The sequence below is a fragment of the Anas acuta genome, chromosome 1 (genome assembly GCF_963932015.1).
Source record: "Anas acuta chromosome 1, bAnaAcu1.1, whole genome shotgun sequence".
Classification (NCBI taxonomy): Eukaryota; Metazoa; Chordata; class Aves; order Anseriformes; family Anatidae; genus Anas; species Anas acuta.
In genome coordinates, this window is record NC_088979.1 from 11,173,662 (window position 1) to 11,198,257 (window position 24,596).

Genomic DNA, 24,596 nt, shown 5'->3' on the forward strand with positions numbered 1-24,596 from the left:
GGTTCTTGCTGATGATCGATGATATTTTGTTGTAGACAACACCAAGCTGGGGGGAAGTGTTGATCTGCTGGAGGGACCTGGGCATGTTGGGTCAATGGGCAGAGGCCACTGGGTTGAGGTTCATCATGGCTAAGTGCTGGTCCTGCACTTAATGCACAACAACCCCATGCAGCGCTACAGGTTTGGGGCAGAGTCACTTGAAAGCTCTGTGCAGAGGAAAAGGATGTGGAGATGCTGATTGATGCTCACCTGAACATGAGCTGGCAGTGTGCCCAGGTGGCCAAGAAGGCTGATGGCATCCTGATTTTTATCAGGAACAGTGTAGCCAGCAGGACCAGGGAGGTGATGGTTCCCCTGTACTCTGCTCTGGTGAGGCTGCATCTTGAGGGCTGTGTTCACTGTGCTCAGCTTTGGGCCCCTCAGTACAAGGACGTCGAGGCCCTGGAGTGTGTCCAGAGCAGGGCTACGAAGCTGGTGAAGGGCCTGGAGCACAAGTCCTGTGAGGAGCTGAGGGAACTGGGGGTGTTTGGGCTGGAGAAGAGGAGGCTCAGGGGAGACCTCATTGCTCTCTGCAGGCACCTGAAAGGAGGTGTGGGGAGCTGGGGGTCGGCCTCTTCTCACAGGTAACCAGTGATAGGACCAGAGGGAATGGCCTCAAGTTGTGCCAGGGGAGGTTCAGGTTGGCAATGAGGAGACATTTCTCCTCACGAAGAGCAGTCAGGCACTGGGACGGGTTGCCCAGGGAGGTGGTGGAGTCACCGTCCCTGGGGGTGTTGAAGGAGAGGTTGGACGTGGTGCCTGGGGACACGGTTCAGAGGAGGACGATTGGACCAGAGGATTTTGGAAGCCTTTCCCAACCCCTCCGCCTTTCCGAGGGACACCAGCGCCTCCCTCCCCTCACCAAGGGCCGTCCCTCCCGCTCCTCCCCGCCCTTCCCGAGCGCGTTTTCGGCTCCGCCCGGCGGCGGCGGAGCGGGAGGAGCAGCGGGGGGGGGATCTGCAAGATGGCGGGCGTGCCGGCCGTGCGCATCAGCATCGAGTCGGCGTGCGAGAAGCAGGTGCAGGAGGTGGGGCTGGATGGCAGCGAGACCTACCTGCAGCCCCTCTCCATGTCGCAGAACCTGGCCCGCCTGGCGCAGCGCATCGACTTCAGCCAGGGCTCCGGCTCCGAGGAGGACGAGCCGGGCTCCGCGGGCCGCGCCTGGGCCGAGCCGGGCGAGGCGGAGGATGAGGAAGGTGAGGGGCGGCCGGGCCGGGGGGCCGCCGCCACAGTGAGGTGGGGAGATCCGAAAAAGACGCGGGTCCCGCCTTGTTTTGGTGTAATTCGTGAAATGTGCTTGACGGGGAGGCTCGCGCCTTTGTGTCTTAGGAGCCTGGCTCTCGTTTTTAGGGTTGGTGAAGTTCCAGCCGTCCCTCTGGCCGTGGGACTCGGTGAGGAACAACCTGAGGAGCGCCCTGACAGAGATGTGTGTGCTGTACGACGTGCTCAGCATCGTCAAGGACAAGAAGTTCATGACCCTAGACCCAGTCGTGCAGGATCCCCCTCCTCCCAAACAGGTACAGCACAGCTCCTGTCGCAGCTCGTGTGAGGCCACACCGAAGATTTGGTTTCATTGAGGCTTTTTGCCTCAAAGTGTTCAAATTGTGCTAGATCAAAATGTGCTAGAGCATTCTAGATCGCAAAATGTCCCAGAGCATTCCACATCATCTCCTGGTTCAGTGCTCTGTGAGTGAGTGGGAAGGCTAGGAACAGGAGGCGAGGCTGAGCTCAAAGGCCTCTTTGTCAGGGCTGTAAGTCCCAGTGCTTCTTGTGTACGTTTAATACCGATGTGAAAACGATTCTAAATCAGCTACTGATACAGCAAAACCCGCTGTCAGTTGCTTTTACAATTACTAATAACAATATCACGTGACTTAAAACTCAACTCTTTTTTTTTCCCTTCTAGAATCCTCAGTTCCTGCAGTTGATTTCCAAAAAGAAGTCATTAGCTGGAGCAGCTCAAATCCTGCTGAAAGGAGCAGAAAGATTGTCCAAATCAGTGGCAGAAAACCAGGAAAATAAGCGACAGAGAGACTTCAACTCCGAACTGTTGAGACTGAGACAGCACTGGAAGCTGAGAAAAGTGGGCGACAAAATTCTTGGGGATCTGAGCTACAGAAGTGCAGGTATATGGTAGACTTTTCTATTTTATTACTAGCAAAAATGGAAAATTATACTCTACAAAGAATTTTTAAACTGGAAAAGCACAGGGGATATCTTTAATAATGAATAATACTTAATAACAGGTAATTGCATGACAAAATTTCAAAAGGAGGAAACTTGACTTATTATCAGGGGATAATATCCTGATATTATCGGGGAAAACAGGTAAGTGACCTTAAAGGCTGGCTGTATAGACTTTTAGTAAAGATTGCTATACAGAACAATTCTGTATTGGCAGTAGCGCTGATCAGTTGACAGGTAGATGCTGTAACTCTTTGGCTTTTGTCTACGTTTTGTTTGCAAAGCATTTTAAAACATTGAGGAGTATCTTGTGTTTTGCTCTGAACACTGATTCGTTATTTCTGTTGTAACTTCTGAGAACTGAAGCTGAGAATATGCATTATTACATGACTTAAAGTAAGAGGAGTTAATGAACCGAGAGTCTAGAGCCAAACACGGAATGAAGGAGTGAATGCAGAATACAATTTGTAAATACAAAGCAGGCCTCTAAGCTGGTTATATTGGGCACCTGATGTGTAGTCAGTGAAGGAGAGGAAAGAGAAACTTCAGGCTGATCGTCTTGCGTTAATTAAGAAGCTGTATGTGTGACTCTTCTTGATGATTTATCTTAAAGAAGATGAAACGTGCCCAGGATGTGACAGGGTTGCAGATGTGGGCATCTGCCTCTGTCAGTCTCACCCGAATGGCTGGCTGTATGATTGCTTTTTTATGGACCAAACCCTGTCATAGCTGATAAACTTCAGGACAAACATAAGCAACATTGCTTTGTAGAAGATGTTGCACCTTTACTTGTGACCTTACTGTAGAATATTACATATCACACACTTGAGGACTGAGATGCTGCTGTGCTGAAATGAACTTTCTAAATTAGCTATATTTATAAAGATTTCATTAAGAAATTGGAGTTGAGCATAAACTATGGAGCCCTGGAGTTTTAGATGTATTGTGAAACAGAGGTTTGGGCTTCCTTGTTTGCAGGAGATGCTGTATAGTCTCAGGGCTGTGACACTGTTGGCCTCAGAGAGATGTGGTGGGACAACTTGTGGGCAGTGAGAGATGGTTACAGGCTCTGCAGGAGAGGGAGGCAGGGAAGAAGAAGTGGGTTAGCCCTACACATTAGGGAGTGCCTAGACTGCGTGGAGCTGGGCAATGGAGATCTGTCAGCGTGAAGGGAAAGGCCAGTAAGGCAGATATCATGGTGGGAGTCTGTAGTAGACCACCCAACCAGGATGAAGGGGTAGAGAAAATACTCTACAAGCAACTAGGAGAGGTCTCACAATCACTAGCCCTTGCAGGAGATTTCAACTTCCCAGGAGTTTGCTGCAAATACAGTGCGGCAGGAAAGAAACAGTCTAGGAAATTCCTGGAGCACATGGAGGATAACTTCTTGATGCAGAAGGTGAGGGAGCTGGCTAGGGAAGGTGCCCCACTTGACCTGCTGTTTGCAAACTGGGAAGGACTTGAGGGTGATGTGATGGCTGGAGGCTGTCTTGGGCACAGCAATCAGAAAATGAAGAGTTTTTAATTCTTGGTGAAGGAAAGAAGGTGGTTAGCCCTAGAGCTGTTGTCAGGTTGTGCAGGGAGAAAAACAGGAAGGCCAAAGCCCAACCGGAACTCGAAAGACAATTAAAAATACTTATTTATAAGCACATCAACAGCAAAAGGAGGATTAAGGAGCATCTCCATCCTTTATTGGATATGAGGGGAAATACAGTGGTGAAAGGGTAAAAGGCTGGGAGGCTTAAAGCCTTTTCTGCCTCTGTCTTTGTTGGTAAAGCCAATTGTTGTCAGGGTGCCCAGCTCCCTGAGCTGGGAGATGGTGACAGGGAGCGAGGGGAAGCCTCTGTAACCCAGCGGGAAACTGCAAGGGACCTCCTCCGTGTTGTGATTGTTCACAGGTTGATGGTCCAGCTGGGATTCATCCAAGGAGGAGCTGGCAGAAGTGCTCACCAAGCAGCTTTCAATAACTTTCCAGCAGTCCTGGCTAACCAGGGAGGGCCCAGATTGAATGGAGTTCAGCAAAAATGACTTGATAAGGGCAGGAAGGAGCATCCAGGGAATGACAGGCCTGTCGGTCTGACCTTGGACACAGGGAAGGCTGTGGGGCTGAATCATCTGTGATGATTCACGTCACAGTGAATCTGAATCACATCAAGATCACATTCAAACGAAATTCAAGATCATATCACTGCAATCTTATCTGGAATGTCATTTTGCAGGACATAAGGGACAACTGAGGGATCACAGGCAGCCAGCATGGGTTTATGAAGGGCACATGTGGCCTGACTAACCTGATCTCTTTCTATGCAAGATGACCTGCTTAGTAGATGAGGGAAAGGCTGTGGATGTCCTTTACCTCGTTTTTAGTAAAGTGTTTGACACTTTCCCATGGTATTTCCCTGTCTGCTCATGGTTTGGACAGGTGTATGGTTTGTTGGGGAAAGAACTGAGTCATAATGAATGGAGTTTGGTCCTGTTGGTGGCTGGTCACCAGCAGCATTCCCCAGGGCTCAGTGTTGGAGCCAAGCTTTGTTTAACATTTTAACATAGATCTGCATGAGGGGATCAAATACTCCCTCAGGAAATTTGCAAATGATGCTGATTAAAGTGGGAATGTCGATCTGCTTGAGGATAGGAAGGCTCTGCAGGGGGATTGGGATAGGTGGATCAATGGGCTGAGGCCAGCTGTGTGACATCCAACAAGGGGAAGTGCTGGGTGCTGCTCCTGGGGCACAACCACCCCGTGCAGCTGCATGGGCTTGGGGAAGAGAGGCTGGAAAGCTGCCTGGTAGAAAAGAGCTTGGCAGTGCTGGTCAACAGCCAGCTGAACATGATCCGGTGTTGTGTCAGGTGTGCAAGAAAGCCAACAGCATCCTGGCTTGTATCGCAACTAGTGTGGCCAGCAGGACAGGGAGGTGATCGTCCTCCTGTACATGGCACTGGTGAGGCCACACCTCCAGTACTTTGTTCAGGTTTGGGGCCCTCATTACAAGAAGGATGTTGAGTTGCTCCTGTGTGTGCAGAGAAAAGCAACAAAGCTGGTGAAGGGCCAAGAAAAAAAGGGTTCTGAGGGGCGGCTGAGGGAACTGGGGGTGTTTGGTCTGGGCAAGAGGAGGCTCAGGGGAGACCTCGTTGCTCTCTACAACAATCTGGAAGGAGGTTGCAGTGAGGAGAAATGTCGGTCCCTTCACATTGGAACAGGCTGCCCAGGGAAGTGGAGTTCCTGTCCCTGGAGGTATTTAAAGCACATATGGACGTGGCACTAAGGGACATGGTTTAGCGGTGGCACTCAGAAGGTCAGGTTGATGGTTCGACTTGGTGATCCTGAAGGTCTTTTCCAACCTGGATGATTCTGTGTTTCTAACATGCACATCTTTGTTCCTTCTTGATCAGGTTCCCTTTTTCTTCATCATGGCACATTTGAGGTGATCAAGAACACTGATATTGACCTGGATAAAAAGATACCTGAGGATTACTGTCCTTTGGATGTTCAAATTCCAAGTGACTTAGAGGGATCAGCCTATATAAAGGTTTGTCAGTAATAATATAGCATGGGCTTTATGTTACATGTTATGTACATTTGCAACAAAAAACAAACATCATAAACTTTTTTTTTTTTTTCTCCCACATAGGTTTCAATTCAGAAACAAGCTCCAGACATTGGTGACCTTGGGACAGTCAATCTCTTTAAAAGACCCATGCCAAAATCAAAACCAGGTATGGTTAGATATATGCTGTTTTCTGAACACATGCTCAAAACACAGTAAAATTCTTGCACAGAGCTTGAAAGAAGAGTGATCAAGAATATTCTAACTTAAACTGAAGTTCTGTGTTTGGGCTTTGGAAACAGGACATCTTCAAAGTGTACTCCTTCCAGGTTTTATACGTGTTTACACAGTTTCTGAAATAAAATCCCTAAACTTGCATTTAAGTGTACTGGAATGCCTTGAGCATGTAACTGAAAGTACATCAAGATACCGTGGTTCAGCCAGTTCCAGCGTATTTTTAGCTCAACTGAATCGAAAGACTGTTCACTCTCTTAATTTTGCCCCAAATGCATCATTTGTTGCTGTGGCTCGCATATCTTCTCTGAATCTGAAACGTGTTGGGCAGTGTGTCTTAACTACTGACAGCTAATCTGGCAGTAGTTTGGTTAATTTGATACACGCCAGTATCTGTAGCTGTAAACCTTTGGGATTAAAAATTCATTTTTAACTGCTGAGGATTAAAAAGAACTTGTTGGCAGGGTTTTACTTCACAGCAGACTATGTGCTTCTTTGAACACAGGCTTGATGCTATATTTAGCTGTTTCATAGAGCATTCAGGCTACAGTATAGACCAGAATCTTTTAGGCCTGTAAATCCTGTAGAAGTACATAAAATTATTTTGTTGGCTTGTTGCAGAGTGAATTAAATAAAGCCAGAAGTTTCTTTAGAAGTGAATAGCAACTTAAGAAGCTCAAGCTCATGAGCAGAATTCATGAAAGATCTGGGAATATAATTACAGTTACAGAAGGGAGTAGCAGTTTAGAATATCTGTATATATGTATACATACAATATACGTATAAAGCAAAGTGAAATTCACTAGTGTTATCTAAAAGTGCTTGCTTAACAGGTAAAACTTTGGAAAATATTCTGTTTGAATAGAATATACTGTCTTGCTGCTATAGCAATTGCATTCAGGCCACGTCTCACAACTACTGCAGAATATCTGATACCCAGAGGGGAAAAAATAAGGTAACTTTTCTTTACTCTTCTGAAAATGTTAATTCATATTTTTAAGGTTCTCCCCACTGGCAGACAAAATTGGAGACTGCACAGAATGTTCTGTTATGTAAAGAAATCTTTGCCCAGCTATCACGAGAAGCTGTTCAAATTAAATCACAAATTCCTCACATTGTTGTGAAAAACCAGATCATCTCCCAGCCTTTCCCAGGTAGGATTATTTGCTTAAGTACAAGCTGAAATTCTGTTTGACGTGACTTAAAAAAGAAGAAGCAAATGAACAGTGTGTTAATCTTGTTCCTCAAAGAATTGGAAAACCAGAGTTTCCCAGAATTTTGCTAATTGTAGTAAGATTGAACTAATACATTTTAGTTTCTAATTTACTAGTATTTCATTGTATAGATTTTGATTTGTTTCTGATTTGTTATTTTGTCAGTAGCAGTTAATACTGTCAACTGTGATGATATGTGCACATAGCAGTTTGACACGCACAGCTTCATTGCTCCTGGATTTCACGGAGATGAAACTTAAGACCTTAGCTAATGGGTTTTCAGAAGAACTAAGACTAAAAAGGGGTATACAACTAATTATGTCTTAGGGAGAACGTTTCTGTATGGCTTGAGTCTTTTTTTTTTTTAGAAAAAGATGCTGAATGTTTGTTGGTGAAGAATAAGTTCTTAGCAACAGGCCTGAGAACTTTTAGTATCCTTAATTTTTTAATCTGCTTGCTCAGGTTTGCAGTTGTCTATTTCTCTGTGTCACTCTTCCAATGACAAAAAATCACAGAAGTCAGCTGCTGAAAAACAGAATCCAGAGGATCATCTCTACGTTCTGGAGCATAATTTGCATCAGCTTATCAGAGAGGTAATGTGCAATATATTCTGGCTTTTGTTCAGACTCACACGTAGTACAACAGAAAGCCACTAGAGGCCTGCAAACTCCTTTCCATTTGTGCGAGGCAGCCTGCCGATCAGTTCTGGTATGCGTGGGTGATCAGGGAGTTGACGTTATGCTTTCTTGGAACAGTAGTTCTGGACTTAACCTTAGGCCTTGCTGCTTGCTTCAGAAAAGGCGTGCGAGGTCTTTTCAGTACAGCTCCTCAGCCTCCCTTTTTCCTTTGTGTCTGATGAGTGTTTGTCAAGTGCTTAAACTGAGCATTGGTTCAGACCGTACTCCCACAAGGAAAGAAGAATCAATTACTATAATAACTTTGCTTTGTTTGAGGTCCACTGCTTGCTTCAGTGTTTTAGATTCTCATGTTATCAGGTAGAAGGACCCGGGATAGGAGGTTGAGCTGTGCTCCCCTCCTGAACAAATTAGACAAACTGCAGATATCTAAGTAGTTGTGAAACCGTGTTCCTGAGAGTGTTCATATCCTTAGAGCATGGCTCCACAAGAGATGAAGTCATGTGGAACAGTCCAGTGTTTTTAAACACTCAGCTAAGAGAGGTGTGCCCAGCTTTGTTGTGAATTTTGTTTCATGACTTTGAACTTTCTGTACCTCAGTTTTCATCTTTGAAATGCTTCCTTTAGTTTTAGTCCTTTAGTTTTAGATAGCAGACTTAGTAGTAGGAGCTACTGCTGTACTACCAAACTTTTGTTAGCTGGTAACCTTTCATCAAGGTTTGAAAGACAGGGAGGCAAAGTGTAATTATAAAGCTGTTTTTATATAAACCACTGTCAAGCTTACGAAGTCGAAAAAGATACACTTCCTGAAAGTTTTTACACTTCTAAGACTCAATGTGAAACAGAATGTTGTAATATACGTACTGCTTCTTGCAGGTGCACTTTCTCTTACAACAGCTGTTGTTTGTTTGCAGTGTCACAAGCAAACCCTGAGCTCCACAGTGATGCCACATCCAGCTAGTGCACCTTTCGGCCATAAGAGAATGAGACTAGCAGGACCCCAGGCTTTTGATAAAAACGAAATCAGTGCTTTACAGTCAAACGAAGGACTTTTGGAAAAGATCATAAAGCAGGCAAAACACATCTTTCTGAGACGCAGGTAGGTCACAGGCTAGTCTTGTTACAGTTGCAATAAGGTATATCCATGTAAAACACAATTGATTTTTTTTTAAGTGTTCTTAAAACTAGCTGCTTCTTGACTATTTATTTATTTTGAAGTACTAAAAACAGATAACAAAGTATGAGTAAACACTTTCCTAGTAAAAAAAAAAAAAAAATTTCTGAGATCTGTGGCAGCTGTAATGTAGGCTGCTGATTGTTGTCTCTACTTTCCTTATATTGCATAAATCCTTTTTAGTATTCTTTGCTGTGCATTAGCTGATGCTGAGTAATAGCACTTCAATATTTCTGCAGAATACACATGAAATGGAATAAACAAGTGTGCTTTATTTGCACCTGAATGGTGCTGAAATAGAACTTTGATCTGCATGGTTCTGTAGGACTGGCAAGCTTTTTGCATGGCACAAAGAAAATCAAACTCGTAACGTACTCATTTCCCTTTTAAAAAAAAAAAAAAAAAAGGAAGTAACAGCACAAACTGGTGAGGTTATTTTGGGTGGAATGTGTCTTTCTCTTCTAGAACCGCTCGAACCATTGACAGTCTGGCGAGCCGTATTGAGGATCCTCAGATTCAAGCCCACTGGTCAAACATAAATGATGTTTATGAATCCAGTGTTAAAGTTCTAATAACGTCTCAAGGATATGAACAGATCTGCAAGTAAGTATGAAAATGCCTGAATCTTTCTAGTTGCAAATTGATGCTGCAATGGCAGAGAGTATTCAAGTTTTCTTTACAGGTTTAAGACAGAAAACTAGGAAACTGTTTTTTGTGCACAAGTATTTTATTTTTCTGAGTGGGAAGGAGCAACTACCGTAAGAAAGCTCTTGCCCATTTTACAGTACATTTAATGAAGAAACTTAGTAAGTAGTTAACTTATTAAGCAGAGTTTCCTTCAAGGGAGGAATTGAAACAGAAAGTGGTCATTGAGGAGGAGGATTTAGTTCAGATGGAGATAGCTGAGTATAAAGTTTTTCTTTATGTACTGGATTCTGAACTTCCAATTTGGTCATGGAGAGCTTGTTGCTGCTCAGTCCTAGCTTGGTTATGTAGGAACTGAAATGTGAAGCTCATGCAATTTATGCTATTATTACATTGACGTTGAAATATGAGACATCATGTTCCAGAAATGAACATCTACATGCTGACCAGCAGCAAATTAACTATATGGACAAGTGGATGAACTAGTTACTTTAACACCATTTTCCTATTTTGAGCTGTCCTTTCTGGCTGCTTCCACACTGCGGAGCAGCTTGTGGTCGCTGGTACAATTTGCAGTCTTGGTTCCAGAAACACCTCCTGCTCAAGACTTAGGTAGAACAGTAACCAGCATTTTCCCATGCGCCTCTGGAAAGAAGCTTGGGAGGGAGCTGTGAGGCACGTCGGGAGGTTCCTTGACCTGAACAAGCAGTGGACTGGCTCTGGGAGCATGCCATGTCCTGCAATATGGAGAGAGGTGTTGAGGTGAATGATGAAATCGAGATATTTTGAGTTCCTTTGTATTCTATGGGCTTTGCACCATCCTCATGTTAGAGTTCTTATAAATTAATGGGAGGGATTCTGTGTTCCAGAGCAGGCTTCCTGTTTTCAGAAGTTTTGTAACATTTTGAATAAATGTGCATCTTGTCTTCAAAGATCCATCCAACTACAACTGAACATTGGAGTTGAACAAATCAGAGTAGTGCATAGAGATGGAAGAGTCATTACCTTGTCCCATCAGGAGCAAGAACTGCAGGATTTCCTGTTATCTCAGGTAGACTTGTCTATGTTATTCTTCTGTTTCTAATAGTGTGTTGGGGAAGAGCTGAAGCAAAAATCTCACCTTTCATATTTGTAAAAAAAAAAAAAAAAAAAGTATTAGAAAACTTGAAATAAAGGTATTGCAAATAGGAAGGTGTATGACTTTTTTCTTAGTATATTTGTGTAGTGACTTTAGTAACTGATACTAAATAGGATGCCAGTTTTTACAAAGGTCACTATCAGTAATCAATTTTTACTCTCCCAATGAAGTGCATTTGTTTATGCTACTCATTATCAGAGCGCTAAGATTTTTTGCTGACTTCAGAACAAGCAAGCAAGAGTCATAGCAGACTATAAGGTGTTCAATATATGAAGCTTGCTCAAACCAAATCCAATTTAGAGTAGAGATTTTAATGAGTCCACAATTACTGGCATTTCAGCACTGTCTTGTTAGTGTTTGCTTTGCACCAGGCATTACTAAATCAGCTGATATTTGAACCGTGGTTTCTTAATTGTATGGAGCAAGCTGCTGGTTTTGTTCAGAAGTGACAGTCTCGCTACTATGCATTATAAATAGCCGAAATACAGGCCTTTAATAACAATGGTTGGCCTGTTGCAGTTACATGAAACTCCACGACACAAAGAAAACAAGTTGAAACAGGTTCTGCTGACAGTATCTCTTTTTGATCAAGTGTTTTTAGGCTTTTTCAGAGAACTACTAACAGTGCTAGGCTCTTCCTTGTAACGAGCATTAAATTTAATACAGAAAAACTTAAGTTTCTAATTTTTGAAGTTGTTAAAGCTCAGTGCTTAAAGTACTTGAAGGGTGATGGAGATAATCATGTGCTCAAGAACCTCAGCTTTTATTTATTTATTTGAGTTTGCCATAACACTTACACGCACAGATATTTTAGGTATTCTAGAGCTGAATTCTAATCTCCTGACCAAGAAAAAAGAATTCAATATCCTGTTCGTAACACTTCAGTTTGGTGTTAATTGAAAGCAACACTTTTTATTTTTTATTTTTAAAGAAGCATATAAGCCCATGTATCTATGAAAAATTCATCTAAATTGTGTACTTAATACAGCGGTCTTCTCTGTGTGCAAAGGAGGTGTCTAACTCGAAGAAAGCACTACTGACATACATAGCATATTAAAAAAAGTTCCTGCAAAACTTGAGAACGTAAGATAAAGTTGCTTTTATAAATAACTACTGTCCAGCAGCAGAAGAAAAAGCGTGGTAAAACGCTTCAATTAATTCTGTGGTGTGCAAATATTGATAAGATGAACTTTTTGTTCTCTCTCAGATGTCACAGCACCAGGTACATGCGGTTCAGCAGCTTGCAAAAGTTATGGGATGGCACGTGCTGAGCTTCAGTAACCATGTTGGGCTGGGGCCAGTGGAGAGTATTGGCAATGCATCAGCGATAACTGTAGCATCACCAAATGGAGACTATGCCATTTCAGGTAATAATTTCCTATTCCAAATGTATACAAAATTATTAAAGTTCTTAAATGCATTCTAAGGGATTTTTTAATATATATTCGTTAAGTCTTTTTCTAAAGCCAGTCTCTGGGATTTATGGAATAATGCCCACTTATAGCAAAATATTTTAGAGACAGTCTCTTGTGTATGGAATTGACACCTAAACAGAATTAGTGTATTATTAGTGTATAATAAATTTATTTTTTTTACTGTGAGGGTGGTCAGGCCCTAAAACAAGTTGCCCAGATATGTTGTGGAGTCCTCGTCCATGGAAATCCTCAAAACCTGACTGGAAATTGTCAAAAATCCCTTAACCACACAAAGAGAACACCACTGATGTTGCAGAGTTCTGTGATAAAAGCAACAGAAATCATTACTTTTATAGATGAATTTCAAGAGATTTAGAATATACTTTTTTGAATGGAGTGGCGAGGAATACATCAAAAATAAGAAGGGGGGGGGCGGGGGAACCTGTTCTTGATACTGTTATGGAAAAATAAATGCATGTGTGAGGGGATTTTTTTTGTTGTTTTGTTCTGGTCAGATGTTTTTCTGATTTGGTGTAGCCAAGAGCATGCTGTGCTAACATAACAGAAGTAATAGAAGAGAGGTGGGAAACCAGAGAAAGCAAATCCAAAGAGGAAAAACTCTTTATTAAAAAAAAAAAAAAGTACAGTAGTTTTTTTTACAGTATGTTTGGAATTGTCTAGGTAGTAATGTATAGCATGCGTGAGGAAGGGTATTTAACATGAGGAATTTCAAAAGTGTAAAAACACTCATAAAATCTCTGTCCTTCACAGTCCGTAATGGTCCTGAAAGTGGCAGCAAAGTTATGGTTCAGTTTCCACGGAGTCAGTGCAAGGATCTCCCCAAAGGCGATGTGCTGCAAGATAACAAGTGGAATCATCTTCGAGGGCCCTTCAAGGAAGTTCAGTGGAATAAAATGGAAGGGCGTAACTTTGTGTACAAAATGGAGCTCCTCATGGCAGCCCTAACTCCATGCTAATAACCCATCCGTCTGTCCGGGGGGGCTTGGAATCAGCGCTGTGCTGCCAAAGTTTGCTGCCCACACAGCAAAGGGAAACGGAGCCTGTGGGGCAATACAAGAAAACAAAAATTTATTTCCTGTACAGATCTGTCTAGTGTAGCGTTTATAATAAAGTGTTTTCAATGACATAGAGAATATGACTTTTTGAAGAAGTTCTTTTCAGCTGTACCTTTGCATATTGCTCTACCTAGATTAACATGTCTAATGTTTTTTCTTTTAAAAATATGAAATTGAGTAGTCCTGTGCTGTATGAAAAGTGTCTGCTCAAAGTGATACCCTTTTCTTCCCTGCCTTTATTTCTTCTGAATAGATTTTTGCAAATGTTTCTGAAAGAGTACAATTCAGAATAAACTGTGCAATCAATAAGCCTTTTAGTGACCTAGATCACAAAGAAATTTAAAATTATTTAAAATTTAAGTAGCCATTCTTCACTGTGTGATGTTTTTGGGTTGGGGGCTGATGCTGTACATCAGTGGTACAGTGGTGTGGCCTCTGGGTTGCCTGTTTCATTTCTTCTTGAGAGACGCATCAATGCTTCAGGTTGAGAACACTGCAAAGCCACGGCTCCTGCTGAGTGTATGCAGTGGATGGTACTTTGCAATCAGCAGAAGTTGCAAGCAGACATGTAGAGGAACAAGTCTATCTGCATGCAAAAAGCTCCTGACAGTGAATTTGTGTGTATTGTTTTGGGGAGGGGGTGTAAATTATTTCTGAGAAGAACAGAGCAGGAACAGAGAGGAAGAGCAGGTAACTCACATGCTGTAGACCTTGGATCTCCGCAGTTGTGTTTTTTTTTTTCTTTTTTTTTTTTTTTTCCCTCTCTGCCCTGGCATCAACTGCAATCTAGGAAAACAATATTATTCTTATGGAGATCAGCTCTTTTGAGGTCCTAAAACAAAGGGGTAATATGTTTGTTTTTTTTCTTTTCTTTTTGGCTGTAATTGTAGCCTTCTTGAAGCTCCTACTAAGGTGTTGCACGGAGCTCTTCTGTTGTGTGATGATTAATTGCTAAAGGTCTTTTTGAAAGCTGTCTGTATAAGCTGGTTTAGACTTAAATCCATCTTGTGTTCCGAGGTGTCTGTATATATATGAGAACTGCACATAGACTGTGCTTGAATTAAACCATCTTACTTCTGTAGTGACAGCTGTTATTTTGGTAATGTTCTTGAGCAATATGGAATAGCTGTTTAGAAATGGGTACTAAGCAACTGCTTGTGGCAAGCTGCTCTTCAGTGTGTATCCACAGCAGCCACTGTACTCATTGTACCTGTGCTGGAATTTTACACCATGGAACAGACTGTTACTGCAGCTCATTGAAATATCTGCCTCATTTCAACTGAACTGTGGGAGAGAAAAGGGTTTTCTCACGTTCTTTGATAACTCATGGAAAAAAAATAGTTGAAAATAGCACGTCTTTATCTTCTTGAGATGGGCGAGTCTTAAAGAACCTGAGGTAGCAGTTGCTATATTGCTTGGCGGGCAGAAGCTGTAGGATTACAGACAGAGAGGGGTTTTGTCCCCTTCAGCTCACAGCTGGATGCATTTGTCACACATCTGGTTGCAATGAGGCTGTTTTAGCAATGCAACACATCTCTCAATCAAACTCTCAATCAAAATTAGAAGTTGAGTGTATGAAACTTAAAGACAGTGAAGTATATGGATAAATTTAACTCAAGCTGACAAGTCTGCATGTAGCAGTAGTCTTTTTTTGTCAAATAAGCACTTAATTACCAAATAATCAATGTTGAACTATTAGGTTCGTATGGTTGCAGGATATGCTTCCTTCTGGGAGGGGAAAAAAGACAAAACAACACATGCAAGGCGATCATTTCTATTCCAGGAGTGTAAGCGCTACACATCAGATGAGTATCTTCACCTACAGCCTTTCAGGCTTAGCTGTTATTAAACAACAACCCGCAAGATGATTTGAAACCTTCAAAGAGTCTTTTAAAATTAGGAATCCCTGTGTATTCAACAGCAATGAAAAAACACTGATATGACTTCTAACAACAGAGACAGTCTTGAAATTTTTGGTAGTATGTCTTTAAGCATGAGATGGAGACTTTAATGGATGATTAAGACCTTTACACTTGATTGTCAAAGCAATCTTATGAACTTGGACATCTCTTTAATTAAAAAGTTTAAATATAAAATGGTTTAATCCCTTTGATCACTTGGAATGTTCTAAGTATTAGCTTTTGCTGCAGCTTTGCATGCAGTTTATGAATGGAATAAGAGTTGCTATTTAATTTGTAAACTTCCGTTTTTAAAAGCTTGCAGTAAAACTAAATTCTTCAGCCACCCCACACAGCAAGGGACTGCTCCAAACAGCCTCATGTTTTGTATATAAAATATTATTGACGTGGATAATGAATATTGACAAACACCAGTTTCACAGAATGTGGATTATTTTATGTTGCACTACCTTTAATTATGCTGTATTTTGGATAAAATTTTCCTGCAAGGAATTGTCTAGGAGCAAAGCAGTGTGTAAGCTAACTGCTGTATGGAATCACTGAATATTCTTTGAATCCCTCTTGTCCATCAAGGATATTACTACTTAAAAGTGAGATTGGCAGCAGCATCAATAACCAAGGATGGGTGCCCAAAACTTCTGTATCTTTAGCCAAGCTGAGGTAGAACTACGCTAGTCAGAAACTTCATACTGCAGTTACAGAGCATCTGAACTGTAAGGACTTTGAATAGTCATTTACTACTTTTATCCCAGCTTCAAGTATTGTATTCTGAAAGTGAAAACAATCCCCACAATTACAACGATGAATTCAAAAGGTCATTTATGCCTGCATATGTTTGCTGACTTTGACAATAACATTATTCTAGTAAACGTTAGTAGATAATAATGGTTTGACATGTAAGCTGCACTTAACTGTACTTTCTAAGCAAGTCTGGCAATGCACCTGCTATATGCTCAGCATAGCGAATAACTTCAAGTTCTAAGATTTACAGATTGAAAAACAATAATCTGAAATAGATAAACTGAAAAAAAATGCATATATTCTGTATGCAATACGGATACCTTACTGAGTCCTGCAAGCTTGGTAGTGAAAACAGACACTTTGAAGCTTCTGTGAAATCAAGGCTTCACTCAAAGATACAGAAGGCTGTTATAAATACATAATGTGAAGAATTGGAGCAAATTGTTCCTTTACAAAGCTGTGCTATAGCTGGGATTTTAGTTTAATTTTATTTTTAGTTTCTTTCCTCCTTGATGAAGGAAAGAGCAGCCAGCTGAATCTAGCATGTGAATTTACGAGTGGACGTCAGGCCTCTCGTACTACAAATGGCCTGTTCAATCCAGGCCTGATTCTTTAAAAGAATTATGTTCGGGATGCTTTGGAAAAAGCTTTTTAGCACCTACCTGCTTTATTATGTACTTGGCAAGAAATTCGTTGTTTTTACAGGTCTAACCTCTGCACCTGAGCACAGCAGTCCTTGAGCAGAGGGAGGGGACGCTGTCGGCCTGGCTCGTAAAACTATGAGAATGAGCTGCAGTGTGAGAGGCAGTAGCAGCAGTTAAACTCAAAAAGCCATGTGGCATCTGTAGACAGATTAACCTGCAGTCTCGTACGTTTTCAATGCTTATTGCACGCTGGTTTACAAAAGCAAAATGGGGTAATTTGAAGATTCATTGGTTTAGTGCTTTCTTTCTCAAAAAGCCAATGTTATTCCACCCAGAGGATCTGCAGGTGGAGAATTCAAGTACAGCACATGGATTCATGCAAACACTAGCTAGCTTACTCCTTGTTTTCTACAGAATAGGCAAGCAAAGGTGTCTTCTCTTAACTAGAGTGATTTCAGAACTGTAATTGTAAACACTAAATTTCGAAGTAATGCTGTTTTATTTTTTCTTCCTGGATAGGCTGTTCATCAGTGGGCTCAGTTTGCAAAGGGCTCGACATCTTTCACAAATAAACTGTTCGGTATTTCTGCCGTGCCACAGGTGTGATGTGTATTTTATCTGCCCACTCTAATCGTTACAGACAGCATCAGCTTCGGTGCCTGTGTGCAGTTCCCCATTTAACAACCTTTCCTAGTAATGTAATAAAATGTGTGTTAATATCCCTGAGCAATGTAAACAATTGGAAATGTAAGTGGTGGAACTTTGACCAGCTTGGCGTTATTTCAAAGTCAGTTTTGTCTCCAGAAGAATTACAGTTTGTGTTCAGACCTTCAGGAAATTCCTTATGACTGAAAGTAGCAGCATAGGCACAATAAACAGGATTCAATCCTTGCAGTTAATTTTTTTTAATGTAATACTGTAATTAGACATAATAAATTTACGTTGAATGATCCTAATGGCTGGTTGGTCTGTAGCAGGATACTTGCCGTGGCCAAAATGCAGGCGTCCTTCAAGAGCACGATCATTTCCTTTATGGGTTGATACTAGTTGGGTGGTTGTTCTTAAGAGTGGTGGAGGCTGTAGATTTTATTAGTTAGCCACAAAAATGTGTTTGTGCTCAGCCATGAAAGCGTACTCTTTTACTTTGACAATGACTAGCAGAGCTGAAATTGTAACAGGTCAAAACAGCTCCATCAGACGCAGCTCGTTTCATGTCCTATTACCTTTGCACGCCAAACAGCTTCTACAGTAGTCACAGACTTTACCTTATAAGTTTCTTCTTGCTTTCCGTGCCAATGCTTTCTCCTGAGGTAGAATTGTTATTTTTGTTATGAGACAGTCCTTGGCTAACATTCAATGGTTTCCAGTTCAATCTCTTCAGTTGTACTTGCTGCAAATGAAAGGATATTATTATTGATTGGCAAATGGATGGGAAGGTCCCCTTTCCAAAATTAACAACTCGGTGTTAATAGCTGAGACATTCTGAACTTTTTAATATTAGCTCAAGCTTACTCATCTACAATTGGGTTTTAAATACAAGACATCTTTTCCAAATATTTGCATAAAGAGTCCCTCACCGTGCTGAATGTGACTCTGGTTTTGTTAAGTCCAAGACTAAATGCACAATGAAAAATAAAACAAAGTCTATAAGGCCATTATTCTTTTCTTTACAATTGCCAAAAGGAGGGCTGTCCTAAGGTGGGATCAGGGCAGAAATTATGTCCCTGTTTGGATCCTGTTCTGGATGAGGACAGAGCAGGTGTCCAGTACTGCAGTATTCCTAAAGCCTGCCAAATAAAGTATGGGATTCAGACTTTGTAAGACTCTGGCTCTATAGAAACATTGGCTTTAACTGGAGGAAATGAGAGGTTTTATCCAAGTAAGACTGTGTATTCTGGCATGATATGAAAATATGCAGTAGCTACAGAAGCTCGTGAGCTGTGTGTGTGCTGAAAAAACATTAGCAGCCCGTGGAGTCATAGGTGAGCAGCAGAAAGGACGAGACAGCACAAGACAAATTGACCTCTTTTCACATCAAGTTTTGCAGAGTTGACATGAAGTCTGGGTGCGGAGGATTGGGATTTCTGAGCATCTGAGTTGACCTGGTGAAATATTGACACTTTGGCTGCTTGAAATGTAACAGCTTAAGCAGCACTTCAAGAAGAAACAGACGTTTTGCCTGCAGGGCAAGAGACCACAAATGGATCTGCACTTACAAAAAATGGAGGTGAATGGCTGAAATGTTTTGAAGTGGTAAAAGAAACCACCCATCCAAGGATTTGCCTAGAGCTTGAGCCCGTGCCCGTAGCATGGCCTCTTCTCTTGCTACCTAGGCAGTATATCCCAGGCTGTGGCTGGAAAGTTTCTTCTCTAATATGTGGATGCTCCTGTCAGTGCATCTCCTGTGTTCTCTTGATCTGTCAGCTCTGCTTTCCATGGCTGGTGCCTTCGGCTCATATTAGGAGCCAGATTTTAATATTAGTCAATGTTCACTGAAGTTTGCAACTGGGTCAGCCATGAGAATGGATTAAAGGAGGGTGTTGGGAGGTGAGGAAGTGGTGCAGTCCTCCATGAAGTGAGGAGGAGACCACTCCAGGGGCCATTTGAGTATTTTCCCCTTGGAGACAGCAGATTCTTCTGCAGTAGAACCTGGAGGTGTTGCTGGTGCTCTCTGGCTCATGTCCTGTGGTGGGGGGTGGTTATTGCGGCTCCAGCCTTTTCTCCCAAAGTTTTGTAGTTTTTAATTGCTAAGTTTTTAATGAGGTTGGGAAGTATTTTATGGTTTCTGATGTAAAATGTATAAGATAAATGTCCTTCATATCTCTCTGAACTAATAATCTATTATTCTGTTGCCTGTGTTAGTAGGGAGTTGAACAGGATAACTTAGCTGAGCCCGTCCAATTTTGTTTCTCTGTCACTGCTCAGCACCTTTAGAGCTCAAACTGTGAGTGAATTTTTGGCTCAAAACTCAGATTTGAGAACCCTGTACCTTGACTGCACTCTTAGATACCTGATAGCTTATGTGTCGTCTTCTGGAACAGGTGCAGGGATTTATTACACAGCCACATGAAGCAGATCAAAATGGCAGACACTGCAGCGAGAAACGCAAAGAGAACTGCTACAAAATGTATATCTTCGTAGATAATCTCTGCAGGGAAGACAGAAATATATCATTAGAAAATTGTTTATGAGCAGATCAATGTTTAAACACGGGGTAAAGCTGAGAACTCCCGTCAAGTTCATACCATAAACATTGACTACGATGGCGCCGTAGGTGTTGGTTCCATACTCCTCTGTGACAGTGACCAAATAGTAGCCAGCATCTCTCATGCCCACATTCTGAAGCTGTATAGAGCCATTTTCAAAAACAGTCACTCTGTCCTTGTAGACAGCGGATATGTTGACGTAATTCCCGCTTTTCCACTCCACAATTCTGGTGGTGCCCCAGCTCGACACATGCTTCCACTCAACGGTGGCGATGCCTCTGCAAGAGTATTCAACAGAGAGGAGGAGATTTTGTGCCACCGTTGCGTTGATGTTGGGCTGTGGGACAGTCAGTGATACTCCTCCAGGGGCTGAAAGAGAAAGGAGGCAGTGAGTGTGGAGGTGATGCAGCAGTGAGTGTCCCCGGCAGGATGGGACCTCTTGCAGGGCAAATCTTCCTGTCCCTGTGACCTGTTTTAGAAGAGGAGGGATTATCCTCTGCCGTTTCTCTCTCTGCTGACTGTGGAAGGCACATACATGTCTAACTTAAGCCTAAATACATGTTTTAATTGGTTATAGCCAGGAGAAATTTGTCTATCTTACAGGACAAGTAAGGACAATTGCTTGTGTTTTGATACCCAAGAGGAGACAGTTTGGAAGAGTTTTTCTGGGGAAGAGAGCATAACATTTTCTGAAAAGTCTGGTATTTCAATATACCTCAAATGGAAGAATGGAAATCATATCCTGCTTTCATAAATCTCATCTTTAATACATTTTAACAATCATAACAATCAATGTGAGTAAACGCATGGGAAAAATAGGTGCTGCATTTGCTTGGTAAGTTAAAGATCCCTGCGGTGGGCACCCCCTATCACTGTGCTGCTGTATTTTCTCAAGTCCCTGCAATCTGCCACCTTCCTCAGAGGTAAAATGAACTGTGTTTTTTTTGTGAGCAGTCCTCACCTCCCATCTCCCTTATGTCCCGGCTTCACAGTAATGTAGTTACAACTTAAATGCTGAGTATTTAACCAAAAAAAGAAAAAAAAAAGAAAAAAGATGGCATTTATGATTTCAATCACAATGTTCCAGTTTATGGGGACCTTACACGAGCCAAGCCAGCCTAATGCCCCCCCAAAAATGGCAAGGAACAGTTTGAAGAAATAAGATTGTATAAAATCCGGCTTATTTACCTCATGCCATGGAGCAAGAGTAAAGCTTTTGTATTCATCAGTAACTGGTTTGCCTTTAAAATCCTGCATTTAAATGGAAAGCTTAACTTCCATGGTCAAGGTAACCTATTATATCAGTTAATTATCATCCCCAAAAAGCAAGAACAGACTTAAACATGTGAAGACTCGGCAAGGACTTCATTATGTTTGCAGGATGAGATGGACACAGCAAGCTGCTGGAGAAGTCTAGTAAACTTTAAATCAGAAATAAAGTGTTAGCAATGTTTGAGACAACAGCTCCATCAAGGCAGCCAGCTGTCGGTCGGTGCAGATAAATTGCTTACAGTCAGAGGTACCTTGTTTCAAGGGAAACACTGATTTCTTGGCAAAAATGGATACAAAAGAATATTGAATTCTAACACAATACACACTGATGTGATCGTGGAGCTGTTCAGAACTGCTAAACTGAACTGATTATTCAGTTTAATGCGTAACTGCAATAGCTCTGCTTGCGTGGGGGTTTTCTGCCTGAAGATTTGGATGAACACCAAACATCCCAATTTCAATCAGTGTACATAGTTCTTGAATTAGTGGCCCATTTCAGACACTTGGCTAGAGGCTGAAAGCCTGTTACCCAAAGCAATCAGAGCAGACAGATGGCAGATAAAGCACAGAGTAAGCCCTACCATCAGATGCCTTTTCCTAGTTCAGCTTGGAGGAGCTCATCAGCCTGCTCTCATGATGTGGGCACATCCCGAGTGCTACTGCTGAGCTGAAGAGCAGTGGTGATCTGCAAATGTTGAACGCAGCGGGGCCAGAGGGTGAGTCCCTCAGCCGTGCTGAGGGTGTGAGCAAAGCAGGACCATGGGGAAATGCCTCCTGGAGGCAGTGTGGGGTCTTTGGGAGAAAGAACGCTTAAAAAAGGCAAAGAAGAACATCTCCAAGGGAAATAAAATTTAAAAAATAATAACAACCCTCTGGGACAGTGATACCCCTAAGCAAGCACAAATGGGGAAGAGTGGGGTAAGTGAATTTCAAGCTGACTCCACTCTGTTTAGGATCCCTCTAACAGGATTCAGAAGCTACTGGCTAAAGTGAAAAAGGGGAAAGTGGAAAAGCTGCTTTGATTCCTAGATCTTCATCTGTGGCACCAGCACAGGAGAAAGCCCCAGCCTCTCTGCTTTTTGACCAGACGGGCTGTAGGCTTTTTCCAGGATAAGACCCTTGGGGTTCTCACTCCATGGTACTGTGTCGTGCTCGTGCTGCCGCTGCAGGGACACCGTGCTTTCCTTTCCACCTCCAGCTCAGCTGTGCTCTCAGTTTCACCCTGCCTGCACGAGAGACGACACAGACCTGTGAAAAAGGGATTTGTGACAGCTAAATAAACAGAACAGACGGAACTTCTGGTAATCGCTGCAAATTGTTCCAATTGTTTTCTGTTCCGTGTGTTCAGTTAAAGGCCTTTTCCTCTGTTTCTGTCCACACAGGAGCTGAGTGTCTCCCCACAGCCACTCTTTCATGCTTTGATAAACTCAGGACTTTGTTTTCAGCATAAGACTGCAAGGTAAAGGTAAAAATAAATAAATTTCCTCCACTGAATTATTTGCACGTGCTGTCTCCATCCAGCACGCTGAGCCAAGTATGACAACGCAGTAGCTGAACACCGAAACCCATTTTTAACACGCAGCCTGCCTGGGTCACCTGAACCGGTCTGAGCTAAGCAGAGCCACATCAGCCCCGAGAGCAAACATCGCACCCACGGGCAGCACCCTGAGCAGCGCGGCCGCGTGCTGCGGGCTGCACCCACCGACCCTTACGGCCCCATGCGAGGTGGGATGAGGGGAAGGGGGCACCGATGCCGCCTGTTTGCTGGCACAATGCTGCGCTACAAACCCTTTGACCGTCCAGGAGCTCGAGCTGGTGCTGTTTTGTGTCCCAGACCTTGCGATGGCCACACTGGCCGGGTTTTTTGGGTGGAAGCGTGCTGGTAGCGATGAGGCTGGTGCTGCTTGCAAGGAGCTCTGGGGTTGAGCGCTGTTGGTCCCCAGAGAAGGGTCTCCATGGGGACATCCAGCCGGGGGTGTCCCCGTCGTGTGCTGCCTTGGTGAGGAAGGAGGCAGCGCACAGCGGCCAAACCCAGAGCCACCTGCAGCACTGCCCACCCTAATTCCTCTGTGTGGGTGCTGGGGGGCTCGTCCTGGCCCCAAAATATCCTCTGAGCACTCAGAGTGGAGGCCACAAAGGGGGAGAGGAGGAGGAGGATGAAAGGAGAAAGAGGAGGAGGAGGAGAGGAGGATGATGAGAAGGAGAGGAGGATGATGAGGAGGAGAAGAGGATGAAGAGGAGGAAGAGAGGAGGAGGAGAAGGAAGAGGAGGAGGAAAGGAGGATGAGGAAGAGGAGAGGAGAAGGAGGAGAAGGAGGAGGAGGAGAAGGAGAGGAGGTTGAAGTGGAGGAAGAGAGGAGGAAGAGGAGGAGAGGAGGATGAGGAGGGTGAGGAGAGGAGCATGAGGAAGAGGAGAGGAGGAGGAGGAGGTTCAGAGGGGGACGAGAGGAAGATGAAAGGAGGACGATAATGAGGAGAAGGACGAGAGGAGGAGGAGGAGGAGGGTGAAGGAGGGGGCCGGCAGCCCGGGGCCGGGCACTTACTCTGCAGCGCCCAGCCGGCGGCCAGGCAGAGGGTGACGGTGCCCACGACGACTCCGCGCCTCCGGCAGCCCCGCGGGGGTCTCATCGGCCCCCAGCCCGGGGGCTCGCATCGACCCGGGCTGGCCCGGGGGAAGAAGCCGCGGGGCCTCTCCCTCCCTCCCTCCCCTTTCTTCCTCCCCAGGCACCGGGGACGCCCCTCGGCTCCCACCCCGAGGCGGCTTTGGGGACACGAAGCCGCTCCGGGGCCCGGCCGCCGCCGCCGCCAGGAAATGAGCGCTGAGGGGCGGCCCCGGGCTCACAGCGGGGCCGGGCCCCGGGCAGGGCGGCGGGGCCGGGCCGAGGAGCTCGGCTGGTCCCTGGGGAACACGGGGGAGCCCTTGTGGGGTCCTCAGAGGGGGCTGCATGTGGGGTCAGGCCCGCTCTGAGCAGCTGTGGTGCCCCCCTGCTGAGGGCACGGCGGCGGGGTGCTGAGGGGCACTGCGGGGGGCTCCGTGGGCACCCCTGGGCTCCGTGATCCCAAAGCTTTAGGGAAGGAGACAGCACTTCAGGTGGCTCCAGGAAGGGTTTTGAGGAGAAAGCCTCGTTATACACTGGTTTTGCAGGAGCTGGAGGGCAGTTTGGCCGGCCAGCTGGACTCCCAGCCCCGCACCACCAGTGGTTTCTCCTCATGGTGACTGGAGCATCCCTCTGATGCTGCCTCCACAGCATCCCCACGGGCACACTGATGGGATTTGGGGTTAGAGAAGTGCAGAGCGAGGTGCAGAGAGCTGGCTGCACAGCCAGGCACCTGGACAAGGGGAGAAATGGGGAGAGGTGGACATGCTGAAACCAGCCTGGTAAAGGACTACAAGGGAGATGGAGGGTTTGGGCTACCTGTCGTGCAAAGAGAGGCTGCAGGAGCAGGGAGCCTTCATCCTGGAGAAGGGATGGCTCAGGGCAATCTTTTTAACATGTACTAATAGCTGATGGC

The 24,596-nt window shown here is 44.0% G+C and overlaps 2 protein-coding genes across 3 annotated transcripts; one reads left to right on the forward strand and one right to left on the reverse strand.

Annotated features, from left to right (window-relative positions):
- Positions 1-960: 960 nt before the first annotated feature.
- MED17 (mediator complex subunit 17) lies at positions 961-13,611 on the forward strand. Its single transcript, XM_068669259.1, has 12 exons — positions 961-1,235; positions 1,390-1,556; positions 1,946-2,165; positions 5,617-5,753; positions 5,856-5,940; positions 7,007-7,159; positions 7,682-7,812; positions 8,769-8,953; positions 9,494-9,631; positions 10,607-10,724; positions 12,019-12,178; positions 12,998-13,611. Exons 1-12 carry the CDS (start codon positions 1,004-1,006, stop codon positions 13,201-13,203), a joined length of 1,932 nt encoding a protein of 643 aa, XP_068525360.1. The 5' UTR covers positions 961-1,003; the 3' UTR covers positions 13,204-13,611.
- Positions 13,166-23,881, reverse strand: VSTM5 (V-set and transmembrane domain containing 5). 2 transcript variants are annotated; one of them, XM_068669331.1, is made up of 5 exons: positions 23,627-23,880; positions 19,852-20,181; positions 19,617-19,754; positions 17,872-17,996; positions 13,166-13,287 (listed from the first exon to the last, which is right to left on the reverse strand). In XM_068669331.1, the coding sequence occupies exons 1-4, from the start codon at positions 23,709-23,711 to the stop codon at positions 17,953-17,955; spliced, it is 597 nt and encodes a 198-aa protein (XP_068525432.1). In that variant the 5' UTR covers positions 23,712-23,880; the 3' UTR covers positions 13,166-13,287; positions 17,872-17,952. The 2 variants fall into 2 exon arrangements, with proteins under 2 accessions (XP_068525432.1, XP_068525437.1); XM_068669336.1 differs by lacking the exon at positions 13,166-13,287 and adding an exon at positions 17,496-17,769 and having other exon boundaries at positions 23,627-23,881.
- Between the last annotated feature and the right edge of the window lie 715 nt (positions 23,882-24,596).